Source organism: Anthonomus grandis, chromosome 4 (assembly GCF_022605725.1).
Source record: "Anthonomus grandis grandis chromosome 4, icAntGran1.3, whole genome shotgun sequence".
In the NCBI taxonomy this organism is placed as follows: domain Eukaryota; kingdom Metazoa; phylum Arthropoda; class Insecta; order Coleoptera; family Curculionidae; genus Anthonomus; species Anthonomus grandis.
This window is the reverse complement of record NC_065549.1, coordinates 10027006-10051297: the sequence shown is the minus strand read 5'-3', so window position 1 is coordinate 10051297 and position 24292 is coordinate 10027006. Positions and strand designations below refer to the sequence as shown.

The 24292-nt window shown below is 31.6% G+C and overlaps 1 protein-coding gene across 2 annotated transcripts in view; it reads left to right on the top strand.

The window, feature by feature from the left end:
• The window catches only part of LOC126735041 (peptidoglycan-recognition protein SC1a/b-like), a 40012-nt gene extending 17484 nt beyond the window's left edge, over window positions 1-22528 (top strand). For both annotated transcript variants that reach the window (XM_050438919.1, XM_050438920.1), the window contains exons 2-4: window positions 7318-7562; window positions 12406-12647; window positions 21800-22528. In XM_050438919.1, coding sequence (XP_050294876.1) covers window positions 7318-7562; window positions 12406-12647; window positions 21800-22052 — 740 coding nt within the window. In that variant the 3' untranslated portion in view covers window positions 22053-22528. The remainder of the gene's footprint in view (window positions 1-7317; window positions 7563-12405; window positions 12648-21799) is intronic.
• Window positions 22529-24292: the final 1764 nt, after the last annotated feature.

Sequence of the window (24292 nt, the reverse complement as noted above, 5' to 3'; positions counted from 1 at the left end):
TTTTTCTTTTATTTTTACGAATTTTGGGCATGAGAGCATATAATGGTACCAAAAAACGTTTTATATATTATTAATTACACCTTTAATCTAAAAATCACTACTAAAATAAATAATGTTTATTTCCCCTCCTTAAGAAAAAAATGGAATTCCAATCTGCAATTTGATCCAATTACACAGGTAAATAAAATTTTTGAGTTTTTAATTTGATGAGTGATTTAATATAAATTTGGTACGATGATATCAATTTTGTCATCCATCTTTATACATCATATAAGATGTTATTGCAAATAACAAAAAATAAATAATATAAGTCATAAATACAAATACACAGTTATGCTTAAAATATAACGTAATTTTAATGCTTACCTTAATGAAATCTTCGCCTTTTTGTTAGAATTTCTACTGTGAATTTTACGCGGATTATCATGTTGTAGCATCCAGCTATCATCGATACACTCCATCTATCCTGGTAACGCCTTTCCATCTCTTTAATATCTTGGTGGAAACGTTTTCTTTGTTCCTCGCTAACTGCCCCAAGATTTCCCGGATAGATGTGCGAATAGAAAGTCTTCCTTCTAACTCATGTTGGAGCCTAATACACGAAAATATTCCAACATTTTCCTGACTATGTTCTTATAGTCTGGATCCTTCCTATTTCCCAAGAACTTGTCAATGACTTCTTTAAATGAGCACCAGGCTTTCTTTTCGATAGGCGTCATAGAATTTCGAAAGTCTTGGTCCCTACATAAAGCCCTAATATCGGGACCTACAAAAACTGTCTCCTTTCATTTGGCATCAGACAACTTGGGAAACTTTGCACAAATATACTTGAAATAGTTTCCGTTTTTGTCAAAAGCTTTGACAAACTGTTTCATCATGTCCAATTTTATATGCAGAGGAGGCAACAAAATTTTTTTGTGGTCTGGTTTTTCTCTTTTCAAAAGGCCACTCCTTTTGACTTCAGTGTTTATCTCGTGCTCGGCTGTCCCATTCACAAATGAAGCACCGATGTTTAGTATATCCTGACTGCTACCCAAGAAGCATACAGAGGACTTTCAAGTCTCCACAAAGTATCCAGTTATGTTCTCGGTATTTTATTTTTTCCAAGAGAAGTTTTAAATGTTCGCAATTTTCCTTCAGGTGAACAAAATGAGCAACAGGAACACTCTAGCATATTACCATTGTGTAACAAAACACCTTTGAGACGTCTTTTACTAGAGTCAATAAAAAGTGGCTATTCTTCCTAGCTTTATAACTACTTCAGGTATATTGTTACAATATGATAAGGATCCTTCTTGAAGATTGAGGATCTTCTTGAAATATGGGCTTAGATCTTTTTCTGGATTTCTGTAAAAACTGGTTATTGTTCCTGGAGCCAGCCAATTCTTGTCACGAAGTCTGGATGCTAGAAGTTCTAAGGCATCTTTGGAAAAATTAAGGTCTCTTAATAAATAATTTAATTCCATTTAATTAAATAGCTCTGGCGGTTTCAGAAGTGAAGTCGACGTCAGTGGAGTCAACTACAGACTGGTCCGAATCAGATGATAACACATTTTCAATTGCCTTATGTGGAACAGGTATGGGTACATCAGGACTATGAGGAATAGGCCTAATAGCGGAATTTAGATTGGTGTATAAAATGTGCTTTTTATTCTTGGCATTAAAACCTTTTAAATCGAAGGAACAAATTTTCCCCTTTGTCTTGATCTCCTAGTTTTACTCCAAAGTAGGCATAATATGTATTACGCACAAATGAGGTTATATTCTGTTTTGTAACCACAAATATAACAAAAATAGTCTGTTTTATTAACACAGTGTCTCCTTTCCATGGCTCAAAAAAACGCAACGTATACGGAGCACGGCAAAACACCAAGTTCAGTTACGGCTGCAAGAGCGAACTAGCGCCAGTTAACAAATATTACAATGTTGCTACAATTCAGTATTTTAATTAAATGTTTTTCAAATATTCGTTTTTGTCATATTATATTTATGCTAAAAAAACTTTTTGCAGAATATAAATATACTATTTTCTTATAAAATAAGGAATTTTATTAAGATATCAGTTTGTGAAAAATAAGGATGTGACAAGACAAAACTAAGGTCATTTTCGGATTTAGGAGGTCAAAATTAGTTAAGAAGAGATATTGATTCAAAAAAATCATTTTTGCTGTAGACCTGTGTTATTTGTAAGATGTCTATATTATGAATAAATATAAAATAATATTAATAAATATACGAGATGCGACATTAATTTTTTTTTTTGAAATTAAAGTATTATCACTTCAATGTAATATCATTAAAATAAATGCAAAAAAATTTATACGTTTTAAGCTGATAAGGAAAGGAAATAGTTAAAATGATTATTGGAAAGTAAAGAAAATAATTTTCGAACTGCTTCATCTAAGTTATAAGTTTCTATAAGTTTAAGCAAAAATATAATTTCAATCTCTTTATTAATTATATTTCAGTCAATTTCTTGCAAGATAACATTGTAACCACTTTTTTTATTTAGATTTCTGTCTTTTATAAAAATTGACGGATGTTGAAAGTCTTTAATAAAGTGTATTAAAGTAATCTTTTATATTACATGGCTAGTATCACCACGAGGCAGGGGCGGCTCGTCAGGTGAAGTAGGGGAAGGTGAGCTTCACCAGAAAATATAAATAAAATAAGAAAATAAAAACAACATATGAGTATTCTTTTTTTGATCTAAGACTATGAAAAAGTACCAAAATAACTAGTTTTTATTAAATAATATATCAGTTTATCCAATAAACAATAAATTCTATTAATCAGTTCCGCACCGCAACCCGCAAAACCCCAATATACTAATTTATGTCCAAGTGAAGATCCCGTGTTATATCCGCGATCGCCTTCACCGTTGCCATGGCAGCCTCGCGTCAGCCTCGCGCGGCATCGCATAATCGGCCATAAGAAACTGAGGCGGGTGCAGATCAATCAGTTTGATATTCACCTATTGTTTTTCGCGGTGTCGGGCGTTTATTTGTGGTTAGTTTGGGATTTTTTGGCTTTTGAATATTAGTTAGTAGTGTGTTGGATTTTAACATTTCCTTCGGACGCTTTTCAAAATTTACTGGAATTTTATGGCACAAAGTTCACAAAACAACAAAGACTAAAAAACGAACTTTGCCTTCTGTATGCCGATGAAAATTATAAAAATGTGAATTTGCAAGAACTAATAATAAAATTAAAACCAAATAAAGACATTTTTACGGAAGCTTATAATTTATTTTGTCTAATTCTCACCATTCCATCGACAAGCGTGTCCGTAGAAAAGAGTTTTTCATGTTTAAAAAGGCTAAAAGCATTTACAATAAATACTATTTCACAAGAAAGATTTACGTCAAAAAAGGATTTACGAAGGTTCTTTAGGGAACCGATTCGCTTCCCTAAAGGACCGAAGGATCGACTTGATTTATAAAAACTAGGTAAGTCAGCTCTAACTATAATACTGTTTTCTGGGCCATGCAGATCTTCATCTACTTTTTTTCCCACGAGCCGCCACTGCCACGAGGTAACTATGAGGTCGAAATTCAACCTCGAGCAATTAAACTTGTTAACCTGAAGACCAGACCATTTGGAAAGAAAGCTAAAACGCAATTTCTGGATACCTCTGCGATGGATAATCAATCCCACGTAGGCCCAGTTTTATAAGAATTGACAATACAATGATGCCTTGCTTATCTTTAACTTGCAGCGAGTACCGTCATCAACCTAATCCCAAAAGGCAAAGTATTGAAATTACTGGAAAAACAATGGCAACAACAGCTCGGTATCGAAAATGCCAATACGTAAAAGTTGCTTGTTAAGCATGGCGTACATGACCAATGACAAAGACAGACAGAAATATCACCTTAGTCAAAGAGCCATCTAGGAGATGTCGTGATCAGTACATCTCCTAGATTTATTTTTATCTCCTAGACAATTTTTTTTAAAATGAAAACCGGACCATCGTTTTAGTGAAAAATCTCTAAAACCACTTAAAGATAAAGATAAACCTTTCTTTATTATCAAAACAATAAACAAAAAAACTGTATTTAAAAAAATTTTGGGTATGACCTTTAAGATGGCCGCGGAAATATTTATTCTATCATTTCTGGCACAAAAAGAAAAATCCTCTACTAAAAACCATAAAAATAAGTAAATATTAACAGTATAATTACTAAAATATGTTTAACGAAATAATAAGAAACAAATTAGAGTTAAATCATTTAGTTTCGAGAGTATTAGAATATTAAATATTAAAATTATTTATTAACAAATTTTGTTGGTGTGTGACATGGAGTTCCTCAAATAAGAATTCATAATTTTGAGTTTAGAAAAAGAGCGACATTAAACGGAATTATTAGGTATATTTTTAATGCAAGAAAAACATTTTGAATAGAAGGTAACAATGACTTATATGATCTAATTCTTCTAATTCTTTTATAGTAGTATACTTTTCTTTATATAAGCTACGAGGGTGGTCCCAGAAGTACCCGACCCAAGAAAGAAAACACGAAAATTTTGGAAAAAAAAATGTATTTATTTTTCAACATAATCTCCTTTTAGCTCTATACACTTTTCCGAGCGATGTTTTATAAGTTCGATACCCTTTTTATAATAAGAACTGTCTTGCGCCTCGAAATAGCCATCTACTGCAGACATCACTTCTTGATTCATTGAAAAATCTTAGACCACTGAGCCAGTTTTTTAAGTTTGGAAACAGAAAATAATCTGAGGGGGCTAAATCTGCCGAATAGGGTGTATGAGGTAGCAATTCAAACTTTAATTCGTTAATATTGGCCATTGCAATAACGGATTTGTGAGCTGGTGCATTGTCTTGATGAAACAACACTTTCTTCTTAACCAAATGCGGCCGCTTTTGCTTGATTTCTTCGCTCAAACGTTGCAATAAGTTCGCATAATACTCGCCGTTCATAGTTTTACCTTTTTCAAGATAGTCAATGAAAATTATCCCTCGCGCATCCCAAAAAACCGACGCCATGACCTTGCCTGCAGATGAAACGGCTTTCACCTTCTTTGAAGCCGGTTCTCCTTTTTGAGTCCATTGTTTTGATTGTTCTTTTGTCTCAGGTGTGAAGTGATGGACCCATGTTTCATCCATGGTTATGAAACGACGCAAAAATTCTGCTTTGTTGCTATTAAATTTCGTTAAACACTCAATTGAAACATCTTCACGACACTGTTTTTGCTCGAGTGTGAGCAAACGCGGCACCCATCTTGCACACAGCTCATGTCAACATTTTCAGTTAATATGCGATGTACCGCACTTTTTGAAATGCCTACTATGCTCCGCTAGCTCGCGAACTTTCAGTCGGCGATCATCCAGTACCACTTTGTGAATTTTCTTTAAAATTTCTGGAGTCGTCAGCTCATTTGGTCGACCACTGCGATGCTCGTCTTGGCAGCTCGGCCTCGTTTAAACTCTGCTACCCAATATTTTACTGTTGTTAACGAAGGAGCAGTTTCACCCAGAGTAGAATCCAGTTCAGCTTTTATATTGGTTGGGCTGAGGCCTTTCAAATAGAAGTATTGTATCACATAACGATGACCAATTCTCTCCATTTCCACAAATTCACTGAAAACGTTCACTATTGATGGCTGCCAAACAAATACTAAACAACGTGGCGTCTTCAAACTTGAAATATATGCTTAATAGATTGTATACTTTCTAATACACTGATATTTTTCAAACTACTACTCGACATCTCTAGGTCAGGCCGGGTACTTCTGGGACCACCCTCGTATTTTAAATAATAAAACGTAAAAAATTGATAATATTAGAGCTTTTTTTAATGAATTTTCATCTAATGTTGATAAATTTTTTAGAAATACACACAAAAAACCTATTATAAATGTCTTTTAGTTCCACAAACCTATTTGTGAGTGTTGCAATATTATGTCTAAATTTACGTTGAAAACATTAACACCGAAACTTTTTTTTCTATAAGGTATTTTTTCGTCGCAACTAAGCTCATCGTAAATTTTTTTATGCGTTTTATTCGTTTATTTGTATATCCCATTGTTCTGCTATTTCTGCTACTTCTGCTAATATTTTGAATAACATTTCTTAAAGATTATTACGAGTTTTTTCAAAAAATCTAAGAGTAACTGTTATCTCTGCCGTTTCAAATGGCAGAAGATTTAATGTTAAAGTCATAAAGTTGAGTATTTTCGATTAAATAGTAATGTTGATGACCACCGGATTTCACATAATTTCTTAAGTGTTAAGTGTTCCACGCCTTGTGACTTTATATTTTTTTCACAAATTTATCCTTTAATAATATTTAAAATGATAATGTTGCCATATTCAGGCCAATTATAGAGGAAAATAATTGATCCTGAATTACACTAGTTCACAATAAATCACTGCCGAAATAATTATTTTATTACTATTAATGTACTAAATAAATAAAATTGATAAGCTCTTAGTAAATGCTGCCGAGATAAATAATTTATTATTTACAAAGCACTTAAAAAGTAACAAAATTTTTATAGCAGTACAGGTCGTTTGGTCTTTACAAATTAAAAGAATAACATTTTTATACTGGTACTCGTCGATTAGTCGTTAAAAATAACTCATGAGATAATTATTTTAATATTTTCAAGACATTTAAACTAGAAAATAATTTGATTCATGTCTATACATTTATCAATAGCTGCTGAGATAAATATTTTATCATTTTCACAGTAGTTCTAGAAAATAAAAGTTTTTTATTGATACAGTCGACAAGACGTTAAAGATTAATGCTGAAATAATTAATTTATCTTGTTCAAGATGTTTATATGAAAAAATAATTTCTACACTTGTCCAGGTCGTTACGTTTTCCAAAAATATTACTGGAATTAATATTTAAAAAATTAAAAATTTTCTTCTAGTGAAAAATTTCTAAAAATCTCATGCATAACAATATTTTACTCAATTAAAAAAAATAAAATTTTGCTGCTTGATAGTTTTCATTCTTAGTCGACATATGGATCTTAACTGTGATTTAAGATCAGGATCATTGAACAAAAATCACCTTTAAGATAAATGATCATTTGGATCCCAGTAAAAGAAAAACATCTTAATACCTGCTCAGTTTTAATGAATCGTAAAATCATTATTGAAATGATTATTTAATTATTCCAAGCTAATAAATAAACAAAATATTTATTAATTGAAAAATGTAGTAGGTTACTAGGATAAAACACAAAGCATTTTTATTAGAATAGATTAAAAGGCTTAAAGTGCAACACCTCAGTTTATGCATATTATTCCCTTTTTTATTAGGATTATTTTTTTATTTCTAGAACAACTAAATTCCCAAGATCCGACCCCGTGTAAGAGCATCAGCATCTCAGATCGACTGAAGCAATTTCTCAAAGATAAACCAACACAATTTTGGCTCGCTGGAGTGTTGCTTGCTCTAATGATAATCTCCTCGATTGTCCTCTTTTTTTGCCTTTACAAGTTTAATGAAGGTGCACCTGTTGGTCCTCCAACATTTGGACATGGGGACGATCTTGGAGATGGGATACAAGTTATAAATAGAGAGGTAAGAAACAAAAAAATTAGTTTTATGTTAAAAAATTTGATGATCCAATATTTATGACCTTTCCAAGATCTAAATTATGCATACATTATAAATGCAAATGAATTAAACAAATATCAAAGACAATAAAATAATTGTTATTTTTAAATTAAATAAAGGTCTGTTTATTCTTTCTAAAGATAATATTTACTGAAGACTTACTTTTGTCTTAATATATTAGAATTTATTCCTTTTAATTTTAAAAGTGGATCATAAAATTTGATGCAGAATATCATATTAAATGTTCCAAAATCAAACAATTTTTTTTTCAAAAAGTATGAACGCTTTAATGATAATGGAAACTATATTTTTCACTAAAGCACCGTAGTGCATAAACTTACCAAATAAATTTAATTGATCAGTAAATTGTGAGTAGATTTTTAAGCGAATTATTAAATAGCGTGGATTAAACACCTAGATTTGGAAAACTACGATTAATTTTTTGTTATTTTGACAAAAAATTAAAAAAATTTAAATATTTGTGAAAAAAATTGCCTTTCAATAGTGATTTACTTAGTGTAAACGTGGTGCTTAAAGTAAGTTAATATTGTTGATATTTTTGGTGACTGGAAAAATTTATTTATTTTATTTCAGATTAAATATACTTTCTGAACCTTCAGAGTAATAGTAAACCAAATAAAAAAATGATAAGAGCAAATGAAAATATATAAAATTCACAAAATATGTACTAATTATTTTTGATAAAACGATATGAAAGGATTTCAGGTGAGTTCAGAATATTAGTAAAAGAAGTACTTTTTTATATATACATTTTTTATTTTCTTAATGATATTGTATTAATAGTACTAAATAATTAGCATTTTTGTGATGGTATGGGATGGTTTGGCTGTTTGCTTTTTTAATGGTAGATGGACGCCATATTCGCAACAAATTCTAACAAACAGATCGTAATAAAAATTCTGTACGATTTAAAAAACGCCACCATTTTGTTTTAAATATTTTTAAAATCGTTTAGTCGTTTTTATTAAATTTTTTAGAGCTGTATAGTTCTTGTTTTTAAGACGTTACCCATTAGCCATCTTGTGTGATAAAAAAAGACAGGTTCATATTTTGCAAAAACAAAAGGACCATGTTAAAAATATTTTCGATTAAAAAATGTCTACTAATTAAATATGAAGTGAGTAAATCTTAATTTTAACCTCAATTCATTCACTTTATAATGATTTTTTAACTACGAATTATCCCTTAAAATAAGCATTTTAATTTTCATTTATAATAATTTTTATATGTTGTGGTATTTTGTTTCTTAAATATATTAATTTTTTGCCCTTTTAAAAATACTTTTTTTGTTTTAAATGTCAAACAAATACTGATACGTGAAAAAAAATTGTATAATTAATTGAAAAAATAATTGTAAATGTGTATCCCGGTTTTCTGAGCTATCCCACCTGCTTTAAAGAGTATAATATAAAACTAATATATATTTTTTCTTACATTATATTTTTTTTAATTTGTTTAAATTTTGGGCTATAAGGTCTTTTTTTTAACGATGGTGAGATACCATATCTCAGTAATAAAGAAAATTTTTCCCGAAGAAAGACATTCTTGGCTCTCTCCTCCTGCTCTTGACATATATCAAAAATATGTAGAATTATAGTAAATTGATCGACGTAACATCTCTTGTACTTTTTATGAATATTTAAAAAAAAACATTTGTTTTTTAAATAGCAATTACGCAAATTAGCAATTTTATAGACTTTTTTTTTTGGTGGCTTTTTATAGTCAACTTCCAAAGCTTCGCCACCCTTAATAAAACATCTTGTAATAATAAATAATTTAATAAAAGCTTTTCAAATTTAAAATTAAAATACAAACATCAGAAGTAGAGAGTTTTAATACAAATTTATAAACTTAAATCAAAATATTAATTTACTGTCGGTTTTATAAATCATTAGGGGAGACCGGGGTTGGTTATTACAATTTGAAGAAAAATACTTGTAATTTTATTTTATTGAAACTTTATGAACATCTTATAATAGTTTTATTTAGCTTATACTTTTCTGTAACTAACAAATAATGCAAAATAAATATATATCAAACACAAAATAAACTGTCAATGGTTATAACAAGTAATGACAAATGTAACAACCAACCCCGTAACGGGGTTGGGTTGGGTTGGGTTGGGTTGGGTTGTTATATCCTTCGAGTTGGTTGTTACACCATTAAGCATCGTCATCTGAGTCACAGTTGATACATACAAAGAACAAATCGGCATCTACACAGAGACTATGAGCCCATTGGTGACATTTGGTACATCCGATCCATTCTTCAGCCGGCTTTGATTTTGAATAAAGTCCAAAGCAAACCAAGCAAAAGGGGTCATCTTCATCACCTCTCGATTCGCCTTCAGCAGGTTTTTTACACTTTTTTATTTGTTTTCCTTTTGTGTTTCCACTTTCCTGTAAGATTCTTCTTAACTCTGATAATTTTTAACTCTTGTTTCTTTTTTCTGGCATTTCGTTTTTCTTGTTCCAATTCAAGTTCTGTTTTGTTCGGAGTATCGGTTAGGATAGCGGCTTTGCGCCATTTACGACCTCTGAAATTAGTTTTACGAATTCCAGCTTTTGGAAATGGACGTATATCTGAAGTGCTAAAATAGAGCGTTACTTTTGGTATCCTGTGGACAATCAGGCCTCGGCGATATATCACGTGAATAACCAGGCTTCGGCAATATATCATGTGAAGAACCAGTCTTCGGCGACTCAACTCTAGTTGGTATTTGGAGGATGTTAGGTTTGGAATTAGGGGCAAAACACGGCGGGATATTTGAAGTAGTAGGGGATTTTGAAACGGCAACAACTTCAAATTCCTTAGGGTCAGGCGTTTTTAAGCCATCTCTGGAGGTTTCAATATTATTTATTGGCTTCTCTATAACAGTTTCTTCATTTCCGGGAGGATTATTATAATTTTCTTGGATAATGACAGGATCAGGGCGATCAGTTACAGAACTAGAGAGAAATTCATCATCATTAAAGATGTGCCTATTCAATTTTCCTGCAACTCGAAAACCTGACTGAATATTCTTTGGTGTCGCTGCTAATGGTAGAGTATCACGCACAATACCAGGTATGTCGTAGATTGACATGGTTTTGCCGGGATTGTTTCTTAACCAGGAGTCGCACAAACTATTAACATATTTCTTCAGTGGGCCATAGACGGACCTGTCTTAAGGGCTGAAGTTTATGGGAACAGTGTAGAGGTAGAGATAAAATTATAACACCATTTTGCCTACAAATATCTATTCCTTTAATTGAAAGATGTGAGTCGTGATTGTCTAGGATTAACAAAAGTGGTCGTTCTGTTGAACACCTTGTATGCTTTATGAAATGTTCAAGAAATTTGACGAAGTCCTCTTGGATCATCCAGCCTGATTTGTTTGCAGTTCCAATACATCCGCTTGGGCCATTTGCAACAAAATAACTTTTTATAATTTTTTCTAGGGAAAACAAATATTGGAGGAACAGTATTTCCACTAGCACTTACAGCCAGGGCTATTGTAACTAAAGCACCTCTTTCGGCAGAAGTCACACTCCCCACTTGTTTTACACCCTTATTTGCTATTATTCTGTCTGGTTTTTGGACCGTAGTAATCTTCGTCTCATCTACGTTGTAAACATCTTGGCATTCAAATTTGTACCTATCCATGACCTCCACATCAAAAAATGTGTATACATTTTCCCGATTGAAGCTCGTTGCTCTGCTCAGACTGGTTGCTTCGGGAGTCCGCAAAGATAGCTTTGGATGACGCTTAAGAAATCCAGATAACCAGTCTCCTGAGGCCATTGAGTTTTCATGCCAAAACTTTTAATAAACATTTGAGATGAGGAAATTAAAAATATAAAAAAATAGAAACATGTTTTTCTTATTATAATTTTATTACGTAAATTTTTAATGATAATTTTCTTAAATTTAGTACAGACCCTTTCAGAATCAAATTTGTTCTAAAGTAAACGTAGATTAAAAAAGATATTTTTATTTTGAGAAAAACCAGTAGCATACGTACAATTAAAAACAAAAAACTGAGACAACCTCTACAGACGCCATCGATTTTCATGCAAAAGTGAAAAGTCTTCTACATAATAAAATCCTATTGATATTTCAAGGGCGTGTACTACATTTCATAAAGAAGTATTAAAGAAGTTATTAAAATTATTTATATTTATTTTTTTTAGTTTACACGTTTTTTTCTTAAGTTTAAAAAATAGAGTTAAGAGTTTAAAGGTTTTCAACCACTTTTCTTTTATTTTTACTTAAATGGTGTCTTTTTTTCTGACACACTATACATGGAGTTTGTATGTTCTTTAAGTTGTTCTTGAATATTCTTGAAGTAAAATGTAACTTCTCAAATTTCTGGGAGTTTTATTTATAATCTTAAAATTCAGGAATCTATAAGGTATTCCGTTAAATAAAATTATTATTATTAAAATATTTTAACAGTATTAATATTATTACCAAATTTAAAAAAAAAAACTAAATAAGCTTTTACATACTTTCTATAAAACTTTTTAAGAGCCAATAGAGTGGAATATTTGAGTAAATTAATGTTCAAGTCTATTCCTGAGATATCCGATACAAAACATATAAATAAATATAAGTGCTCAAAAAATCAGGAATTATTTTGTGGCATAATCCTAGAAATCCCTTTTGTTACTAAAGATGAAGCTAACAAATGACATTCATAGTGTAGCCTAATTACAAACCCTGATAAATTAGGTCTTATGTAACCTTATTTTCCTCATACTTATATCATTTATTTTTGCATTAATTTTCATACAATTTAATTTAGGAATGGTTGGCCCGCGCACCCCGTCATATCAAAAAACTAAAAGGACCACTAAAAATGGTCAGGATAATGCATACCGCAGGAGCATTTTGCAAGGACTATCAAAAGTGTGCCAGTCAAGTGCAGACATTACAGGGTTGGCAGGTATCACAGTTTGACATGCCGGACATCGCTTACAATTACCTGATTGGTGGTGATGGTAATGTTTATGTTGGACGAGGACCGGAAGTCGAGAATCAATGGCAGTAAGTCAAACTTTTTCTTTATTTGCGCAGCCTGTATATGGGATAAAAAAGAGTTTTTTGAGATGTCTTCATAACCTCTTAAGTTGCTTTTGAAAATGGTTTAATTTGCTTATAATGAACTTCAAGTTACTAAGAAACCAACCTCTTTGTCTTTGTGCATTTTTTCCTCTAGCTGTATTCGATTATTATCGATTTTCCGAGAGAAAAAAAGTATGTTTAAATTTTGATGAAAATCCATTTCTTCGTTGGGAATTATAATGCCTTAGTAGAAATGACTATTGAGCACTTTATTTTTTCTACAAAAAAACCACCCCCGAATTAAGGCAATTATATGATATTATAACAAAGTGAATGTGTTTGAAAAAAGTTAGAAAGAAATTACACAAAAATTAAGAAAGATTGAGACATTTTTAAAGAAGAATTAAGTACCGTAAAACGGGGTTACTTTGCACCATTTTTTTTAGTTTTATTTTATTAGTTACGATGTAACGTCACTCGAAAGAAGATCTGAACTTTTTATTATAAATATCAATTGAGCAGGTTGTAATATAACTCTGATTATAGCTATTTGTTACGTATATTGCCTAATCAAGAGAACAACCTAGTTTTATTAGTGGTGCAAAATATACCCCAAAAAAGTCATACTTTGCACCACTCAATATTTTATTATTATTTAGCTACTAAATTCTTGCTGGTGCAGTGCATAGAAACCCCTTATTATTTCAAACTTTGCACCAATTAAATGCGAAAAAATGTTCGTGGGCCAAGTTTTGTGAATTTAAATTTACCTACCTACATATATTTATGAAACAAGCATAAAAGTAAAGAAAATTGCTACAATTTAAATGAACAAACTTTATTATAACATTATAATAGTAAAAATACAACGTTTGAAACTAATCCCACCACAATTTGTCGCATTCTGGGACAATGTACAATCCTCGTTTGGACATTTTCTTGGGAGGGCTAATGGCGCCAATTACGTTGTCCCACGAATACCATATTTCGTCACGTCTTTCTGGCCATTTCCAAAACTTTATCGATCTGGCCATAGCATTGATCATCGCTCCATCGTTTTCTATTGCTGTTATCACTCCAGAATAAACATGATCTTCATAGGAAAATAAAACGTACTACCCAACAACTTTTTTAACATCATCTAATCCAGAGTTTTTGACTTTTTCGATAATATTTGTTCCAAGAAAACCTAAGACGAGTTTTTCATTAAATTCTTTTTCTTCTTCCATCTCTTGCATCTCATTTATTTCATCATCTGATGAATCCCTGCCTAGTGGAAAGTGGTCGTCCAAAACAATGTCCTCCTCTGAATCATCTACGATTTCTGGTTCAACAGCTTGAAGAGGTGTGGATGCAGATACTCCAGTTAGATCTGTTAAACTAATTTCAGAATGGGCAATACTGTATCCTGCTGAAGCCGTTATTTTCTTCTTCCTACTGGCTTAAACTGTGTGGCTTCCTGTCTTTTATCTTCTAAATACTTAATGAAAGTGTTTTCGATATCCGACGAACTTGACTTATTTGTGTCGCTAGCAGCTGTCATATTAAATTGCGCGGTGTTACATCGCAAGGGACGATACCGCATTTCCTAAATCCCGACTTTAATATCTCAGCGCTATTCTTTTGAATTTTTTCCATTAATGATCGTAAAAACATTGGAAAATGCTGTTTCTCAAGTACATTAAATTTGATCTACTCCCTACATGAGTTTCTTTATATCGAGATAAAATGTCTCTCCAGGCTCTTTTCATGGGGGCAAATAATGCAACATCTAGCGGTTATGTAACGTGGGTGCTGTTCGGAGGCAAACATACAAAATCAATGTCGTGTCTTCGACATAGATCGAGGACTTCATCATTAATAGAAGAAGACAAATTGTCTCCTAAAACGACCTTCTTTCCCTGAATTTTTTTAAGCCTGGGCAATAGGAGAGTGCTGAACCAATTTGCAAATGTCTGTGATTCAAACCAACCAGATGCAGTATTCGCATAACGTACCAGGGGGACCATTCTCAGTCCAGGTGTCCCACAAATGCTTGGATTTGTACACCACATAAGGAGGTAGAAGCTCACCAGCTGCATTTTCAGAAATCATTAGAGAAATGCTACCTCGTTCGGGATACTTAACACCACGTTTAGTTAATATCTTTTTTTGACCGGGGTCATCTGTTAAGTTTGTCTCGTCATAATTAAAAATAGCATGCGGCTCTACACCAGTTAATGTTTGTTTAAGATTTTCTATGTATTCAGTCATTTGGTTTGCATTGAGTGCTGCTCTACTTCTTTTTATATTCGAGGCTATCCTTGCAGTAAGGTCCTTATGACGAGTTAAAAATGATTTGACCCAATCGATACCTGGAGTATTATCCCTAAAACGAGTTATTTTTATTCCTTTGCGATTTAAATAGCTCTTAATTATTTATCGCAATTCCATTCCAGTAACAGGAAAACCAGAATCACTAAGGCTATGAATGCATTGTACGAAACATCTTTCCTCTTCATAAGAGAATATTGATGAGTATCCAGGTTTTCTAGCGTGTGTTTCTTTTAATTTGTAAAAAATAGTTCTCCTTGGAATGTTAAAGGATTCAGCGGCAACTCTGGTACTCATGCCATCTTGTATTGCTGACAAACATGCCTTCAAATCTTCTTCTGAGTAGTCTGCATATCTGCAAGATCCCAGTTTCCTTTTTTAACGTCTGGGCATTTTCTGAAAACCATTTACCTTTTTCACTTTGTTGCACTATTGCACTTACTCTTGCGAATGAAAATAGTTTGGACGTGACGGATACTTTGCACCACTTGAGCGGTGCAAAGTATACCCAATTCCACGTGATAAGTGCACATGTAAACAATGTTTTTTTTTCTTATTGCTATCCTTGTTTAAACCCGTTACATTAACTACAAATCGCAATCGGTTATAGTATAAGCCTTTAGACGTGTACTTACCAATTTTTGTACTCTGGGACTTTCTGCACAGTATGATTTTGCAAAGACAGAAAATCATAGAATTTCTAGGTTAATCTTCGGACGGTTGCTGATAAACAACTGGCGACCAGGAGGATATTCGCGCGCGTGTTGGTGACGTATTGCGATGTTGCCTATATGTTCTAGTGGTAGTAGAAATATCTGAACAAAATTATGAGGAGGATTACAGAAAATATAATTTTACATGTTCGGTGTAAAGTTTCCCTGCTCAGTGCAAAGTAACCCCGTTTTACGGTAACTCAAATTATTTAAACTAAAAAAATTTCGAAATCTTTCTCTCTCTTTACGTGGAGAACAATGACCTATACGAGTATACAGGTTGGAGAATTAAAGATTACGATAATTGTCCAAAATAATGACAACACAGTTTCCTCTCGTCAATGAGTAGCCACCTCCGATTGTCTGATAGATATTTGGTGATTTTTTATTTTACAGAATACCAATAATTATACAGTGACCGCCTAAAGTTCCGCATAAATCCGATAAAAATTAGAGACATGATTTTTTCAGAAAACGCTCGGACCCGTCGATTTTTATTTTGAGTTCACATAAATTTTTGTATACAGGGTGGAACAAAAAAAAAAGATATGACGTCATCGGTCATTTTTTTAAATGGAATGCTATATTTTTTATTGCACTTATGAAATATAGGTGAAATTCCAAGCAAGTTTCGTATAACACACCTTATCTCAAAACTCAACTGTTTCCGAAATATTTACATTTAAATAACAAGAAAACAAATAAGTACGTCTATTTACAAAATAAGGTAAAATCGAGGATAAAAATAATGTTATAAACACTGCCAATTGTTTCTATTTCCATGGTTGCACTTGTAAAGAATCTCCATTTTCGAATGTTACGGTCAGTTCGAAAATTAATAGTTTTTATCAGAATAAATTATGGCTCATTTAACGGAAACCCAACGAATTGAAATTTTGATGATGCTAGGGTACGGGGATCGAGTGCGCACGCAAAAAGAAGTAAGTGAACTGTTTAATGCCAAATATCCAAACCATCCTATTTCTCAGTCAACAGTTAGTAGAATAGAGCACAAATTCATAACTTCAGGTCATGTTAGGGATTTGCCAAGATCAGGTCGTCCAAAAAGTCCAGTAAGACGCATCTTAAAATATGCTCATACATAGTACCGTAAATCTTAATGTTTGGGCTAGTATCGTAGAAAACAAAGTAATAGGCCATACTTTTTCGAAGAAAACTTAACAGGACAACGCTATTTGAATTTTCTTCAAGAAGATCTTATCCCTGCTTTGGCTGCCCTATACCCAGACGAACAAGATCCTGCTGTCGCGACAGATAATTTGTGGTTTCAGCAAGACGGCGCACCGTTTCTTTCGAGATATCCGTGATTACTTGAATACAGTGTTCCCAGGAAGATGGATAGGACGAAGAGGGCCAATAGAGTGGCCGGCCAGGTCACCAGACCTAAATCTCTGCCACTATTTTCTATGGGGGTACCTGAAAAGTAAAGTTTATATTGAGAAGCCAAACAACGTAGAAGATTTGAAAAATAGAATTAGATATGAAATTAGATGTATATCACCCGAAATAATTGATAGTGTTTTACATGATATTGTAAACCGTCTTGCTTTCTGCCAAGAAGTAAATGGGGATCAGTTTAAACACTTGATACATTAATAAGAGTTTTCACAGTTTATAACATTTTATCCTCCATTTTATCTTAATTTGTAAATAGACGTACTTACTTGCTTCCTTGTTGGTTAAATGAAAATATTTCTGAAACAGTTGAGTTTTGAGATAAGGTGTGTTATACGAAACTTGCTTGAAATTTCGCCTATATTTCATAAATGTAATAAAAAATATAGTATTCTATTTGAAAAAATGACAGATGACGTCATATATTTTTTTTGTTCCACCCTGTATACAAAAATTTATGTAAAATAATGCGCAAGTTAAAATAAAAATCAACGGGTCCGAGCGTTTTCTCAAAAAATCATGTCCCTAATTTTTATCGAATTTATGCGCAACTTTAGGCGGCCACTGTATATTATGCCCCATTTTTCTGTGTGACTACTGAATTTTAAAGCGCTATTATTTTTTTCTCAAGTTATTATGATTGCTTATACACCTTCCAAATAAGTTCAAATTATTAAATTGTTTTTTGGAGGCAATTCGGCAGTGATTTGTTTTTAATTACATTTAAAAATAGACCGACTCCTTCCGTTGTTATATTGGTCTCGAGAAAATCATATAAAAAGTAATCTTATTGACAATATTGTCAAAAGTAATAAGCATACTATTTTACTTACACTTCAGAATTATTGAGTGCGGTAGCTATTGACAATATACGCCAAGCCATTGCAGAATTCGAAAGTGAAAAATTGGGTAGAACGCATAATTAAAACAGAAAACGAATATACGGTTCTACCACCCACACCCCAAAATAATAATTCGGCCTGCCCTTGACGATTCTAGTTCTGTAGAGAGTCTTATAGAATATTAAATATTGCCAAACAACACACGATAGTTCCATAAACGTTTATTTTTGGTTTGCACCAGCTGTACATTTTCTGTACATTTTTGGTTAAACTTCAACTATAAATATCGGATGAAATTAAGTTAATTCTGTATTCAGTACTTCAAAACTTAAATCTTTGGGCTGATATTTTGGGCGATCATAATATAGAGCAGTTATTTATTTACGCCTAAAATTTCCGTGAGTTGCTGAAAACCAAGTTCTTCCTGCCATTTAAATCATCTCTGATTTAGACCTAGGCTCATAGTGCAGTTATGGTAAAATCATTTTCAACAAATACTTTTCCTAATCGTCTTGTTGGTGAGATTGCTGATAGTAAATATCTCCCTAGATCTCCGGATTTATCCCTAATTGACTTTTATTTTTGAGAGTCGTAAGGAGAAACGAATTTAGTAGGCCAACAAATTACGAGAGAAAATCATTAAATATTCCAATTTCATTTAACCAGAAGCTTTTTTAGAAGTACGAAAAGGTATTATCTTATTGTTGTAAGAAAAAGGCCTGTTTGAGCATTTTATTTAAATGACTAATTTTTGTTAAGTTTATTTTTAACAGTTTAAATTTTATTTTTGTATAGTGTTTAAATTTTTCCACTACTATCTATGAGACTATTTATCTCTTTAACTCTGAGTTCATATTTTATTATTTATTTCATCCTTAAGCATCCCTCTATGCCTAATGATCGATTCCCCAACCTGTATACGCTTATTTAATAAACCACCCTTCAATTAGGAAAATTATTAACTAAAACCTTATTTTGCTAATGTTCTTATATGCATAAGCAAAAGCAATACAGGTTATCCCCGTTCAACTGATCGTGAAATTGGAACAACTGATGTAAAAAATTAGCAAAAAAGAGTGGTCCAACCAAAAAATGTTTTAATTATCCAAATTTTTTAATCCACGTGACGTTTCTGTCCTCAAGAGTTTCGGTAGTTTATTGTGAAAAATTTGTGAAAATATTTGTAGTGGTTCTCAAGCTATGATCAAAAATGTCCGATAAAAAATAAAAATCATAAAATTACAATTTGGTTTTAAAATCATCAAATTTGGTGACTTTTGGACATTGAATAATAAAATCCCATTTAATTCAAAAAGTTTTTTAGGCATAAGAAACGTTTATATATAAAACTATTTGAAAATAATTGACTTTTTTTATGTGTGATGTTTTTAAAAATATTCCAACTATTTCATAGGACTAGTTTCAGTAAAAGTGAATAATTGATATAAAAAATTAGCAAAATAAGTGGCTTATTTAAAAACGCCCTAACAATCCAAATTTTTTATAATAAGTGACGTTTCCGCCCTCCAATTCATCCTCAGGAATCCCACTATTTTGTCGTGAAATAATTATGACAATATTTCCAGTTGTTTCCAAGATATGACCAAAAATATACAATTACAATTAGGTTTTAAAGTCTTCAAATTTGCTTGTCTTTAGACCTTGAATGACAAAATTGCCTTGAACTCAAACATGTTTATGGTAGAAACAATATTTATATATGAAATTGTTCCGAAATAATTGGACTTTTTTATGCAGAATTCTCTTAAAAATGTTTAAATTATTACTATTTTTAAAGTAAAGGACCCTTGTATGGATTTAATTTTTTTACATGAAAAGGATACGTCGCAGCACAAAAATTCAAAAGTTTTTTTTTGTTGAAAATTTAGTAATAATCCAAAAATACAGTAACGTACACTTTTTTTCTACAAAGTTAAACACACATATCCTGAATAACGGTATATTTCATAATGCAAAAATAAATTTAAAGAATGGTGAGTACGTTTTTTTCATCGAAAATATGGGTTAAGGTTCTTTCTGGAACGCCACTGGTTTGTTATGATTTTACTTACTTCACTCCATTGCATTAAAGAATATACTACTTTTTGAATATTTTGGTGTCCATGGACATGAAGCAATAAATTTACTTTTTTTTTCGAGAACAACATACAAAAAACATTTAGTAAAATTTTTTTAAAAACACTTAAAAATAAGTAAAAAGGCTTAGTTTTTTGTCAAAAATGTGGGTTTAGGTTCGACCAGGGACGCCACTGTACCATCAGTTTAATTTATTATATTATCAGTGACAGCAATATGCTCGAGAAATATGATGACTAAGCGCCGTCTTGGCATTACATAAATTTTTTCAAGGTGACCTCCATCCGCCATTTTAAAACTGTTATTTTTGCATTAAGAGTTACATTACTAAAATACGCCTAAATTTAGAATAAATGTTTTTTATATGCCTTATTATTTTTTTTATTTTTCATATCAAATAAAAATAAAATAAAAGTCAGGCAAAATTAAATAAAAAATTTAATTAAAAAAAAATTGGTCAAAAATAAAAAGTGACAAAAATAAGTTTAATTTAAGAAATTGTCGTTACTTTTACAACTTCAGCTGATGCAGAGAACGATATGTCTCAACAAATATGACAACTGGGCGCCATCTTGAAAAAAAAATATATTGACAAGTTTTTAAGATGGCCTCCATTTATTATTTTAAATCTCTTATTCTTGTATTATAAAGCACCCTTAAGTTTAGAATAAATATTGTTTAATATTCATAAGCATGACATAAACTGTATTTTTTTTTCTTTAAAGACAAAATACGAAAAAAAAATTAATAAATTTATAATTATATTATATATTAATTTTATTATATAAAATAAATAAAATTTTTTAAAATGTATTTCATGTGTCAAATTAAGAAGCGTGATAAGTTAAAAATAACAAAAAAATAAGAGAAAGAAAAATTATCGAAGAAATAATAAGTGGCAGAAGAAATAATCAGTGGAGATAATTTAAATTTAAGAAATTATCGTTACTTTCCCTCCGCGATGATGATTCATGTGAAGAACAATGTAAATTATTAAATATAAGAACTGGGCGCCATCTTGGAATCAAATTTAAAAGTACCCATATTTTTTCAAAGATGGCACCCATCCGCCATTTTGCAACTATACCAAGCCAAAAATAACCATACCACGCCCAAAATAATACCGGGCGTCGTATGACGTCATTTGACTTGGATATAGTTATTCTATCATTATTTCCAAGAAAAAAATAGTATAATTATTTAAATTTTGATCACAATATCTTTAATTTTGTAATCCAAAGATGGCATCTGTCCGCCACTTTGAAATTAGGTCCAAGCCAATAGTTTTAATAAGTCAATAGTAAGCCAAGCTCGAATTAAATATATTAGAAATAAAAAAAGTTACGTCAATGCTTCATGCTTGATAAGCAAAAATCGTAGTCTTACCTTTTACTCCCTTCCTTTCCTATAAAGCATTATGTATCTTAATAAAAATGGTAGCTGAGCGCCATTTTGCTGAAAACCAATTTTAACTCGTGGAGGTTCCTTTTTAAATATATTTTTTACAAATTAACATTCTCTTCACTTGTACAAAGCATAGAGCCTCTACTGTATCTTTTATACCCTGATTTCTTCTGTCATATGCTGAAAAAATGTATTTACATTAGAAAATATTCTACTAAGGCATCTTCTTAAAACCTGGAAATCACCAAATAAGCAAAATTTGAATATAAACGAGTTCATTATAAATGAATTTTAGCTGTTTTATGAAATACCCCTTGAAGATATATTATTATTGGTATTTTTTTTTCAGGAAAAACGCCTATGATATAGTTTACCTAGGCAACTACTTGGGACCCTACGACCAACTCTCCGATAAAATGGAAACTGCAGGAAAGCGAATTATCGCCAGATTAAGAAATGAGGGTTACTTGACCCCGGATTACATCGTAATCGCTCAAAATCAAACCTTCAATACTCTTAGTCCGGGAGAGAATATTTTCAAAAAAATCGTTAAATGGCCGCATTATGATCCCGGGCCGCATTTCAATGAAACTGAAACTTAATATAACTAACAGTTAGTTGGGGAATAAATATGTAGTAAACTTTTTATGGGATTAGGCAATATAAAAATCTAGGGGTGATATTTATTATATAATATATATTGTATATGGTATAAGAGTAGTACTATAAAAAAACACATTTTTTTTTAAATACTGGAAAAATAAAGATGTAGACACATTTTTCTTAGAGTGTTAAAATTCAAAAACTATAATGCAAAATTTATTAATAATTTCTATACATCACTGGCCTTGATCTCCCCAATACTCTTAAAAACAATTGTTTTTAAATACTTTTTAATTATTTAAGGATTATTTCTATTGTAATCTCGCGCTACTCAAATATTTTCTTGCTATTGCACTTATTCCTATTTTATTATCTAAAAATTTACTTATTTTATTAAAGTAACCAAAAAAAACATGTAATGTGCCATATTTTATATAACCTGTTATATAATATAAATAAAGAAATTCATGCTTAAGGAATTTATTATTTTCAATAACGATTTTTTAGATTTGTACATAGAATAAAGAAAATAGGTATTATTGGCGCACTCTATATAGAGCGCACAGTTTACAATTAAACTAGCGAAATTTGTACATACTTGTCGTCATATCATTCATTGGGCTCACTCGTATAAACCCTTCTCCAAAGTTATTTAAGAAGTCTATAATTTATAGTAATTCACCTTCTAGGCCTTCTTATCTATTTCAGGGAAAATCAGAAGGTGCCATTTTTCCATTTTCAAATGATGATTCAGTGTCGTTATGTACATTCTGATACTATTGTTCATAAATATCCTTTTAATTTCAAGAACTGTTAAAAGCTTGGGGTTTAACAGATGTTATTTCACCTTCTCATCTATCTTGGGGATAAACGGAATATGCATTTTTCCATCCTCAACTAAAGATTCTTTTTGTACTCTGATTGTATCATCTATAAATCTTTTTTTCTCCTAAAGGAACAACGACAAGCGGTTTTGGAAACCAGCTTACTAAATCATAAAGAATTATGAACTAAGACTAATGACGTGAGAATTATGAACTAAGAATAATAAGTCTAAGAATTATGAACTTTCATCTGGATTCTGAAACCTCTTCTTCTTCTTTTTCCTCAGCTATTGCTTGTCCTCTCCTGAACATAGGCCTCTCCAATTTACTTTATTATATTTCTGTCCAGTGCTACTTGTACCCAGTTTCTACTCGTAATTTTCTTTACATCATCAGCTCATCTGCTCTAAGGTCTGCCTACGCTTCTTTTTTGTTTGTCTCGATCTCTATTTTGTTAGTTTTGATGTTCATCTATCTGTGTCACTTCTTGCCATACGTACATTGTCATTTAAATTTAGCTATTTCTTCCACTGCATATCTTACCTTGGTTATTTCTGTTATTTCTTTATTGATATTTTGTCTATTTGACTGATATCCAACACGATGATTCTATGGCTCTTTGACAAACTCTTAAAACATTGAAAGGCCTTTCAATATTCTAAGGAGAAAATCTGTGTTTTTCTGCTGTTCTTTCTGTGATAGTCATGGTTTCCAGTACGTAAGTTGCCTGATACTGATAAGGTACAGCTATCATACACATTTCTCTTAAAGTTTATTGGTATATCTTTATTTTTAAGTATTCATCTCATCTTTCCAAATGCAGCCCACATTATTGCAATTCTTCTTTTAATTTCTTCTGCCTGATTTTCCTTTTCTATTCTAATATATACTCGCTGACTTTTTGCATTTTTTGTTGTCAATAAACACAATTGTTGTCAATTTCGTTTTAAAAACTCTTTTGTTTTTTCGTGTTTCCTTAGTTGTTGCAAAATAGTTTGACGTTGAATTACTTTGCTAGTACTAAGTACAATATTAGCAGCAAAACTGAGGTGGTTGATGTAACTCTATATATTGATATTAGCATCAAAATGTTTCCAGGGTAATTTTTTATAGATTGTAAAAAAGGACTTCTTAATCAAAGTTCGTATAACGTGTAAGTGGTGTAGTGTACCATATCTTCTTCTGAATCCAGCCTGTTCGTTTGACTGGTACACGTCTAGTTTTTATTAGTCTGTTAGTAATAATTCTTGTTAGAAGTTTACATATGTTTAGGTGATAGCGAACTAACAAGGTGATAGTTTTAATTATTTTTGAAATCAACCTTCTTAAATAGTAAGATTACTTCCACGCGATCGGTATTCTACCTTCTTCTGGCATGTCTTCCTACGTTGAGAATATGTGCCGGCATCGAGGTA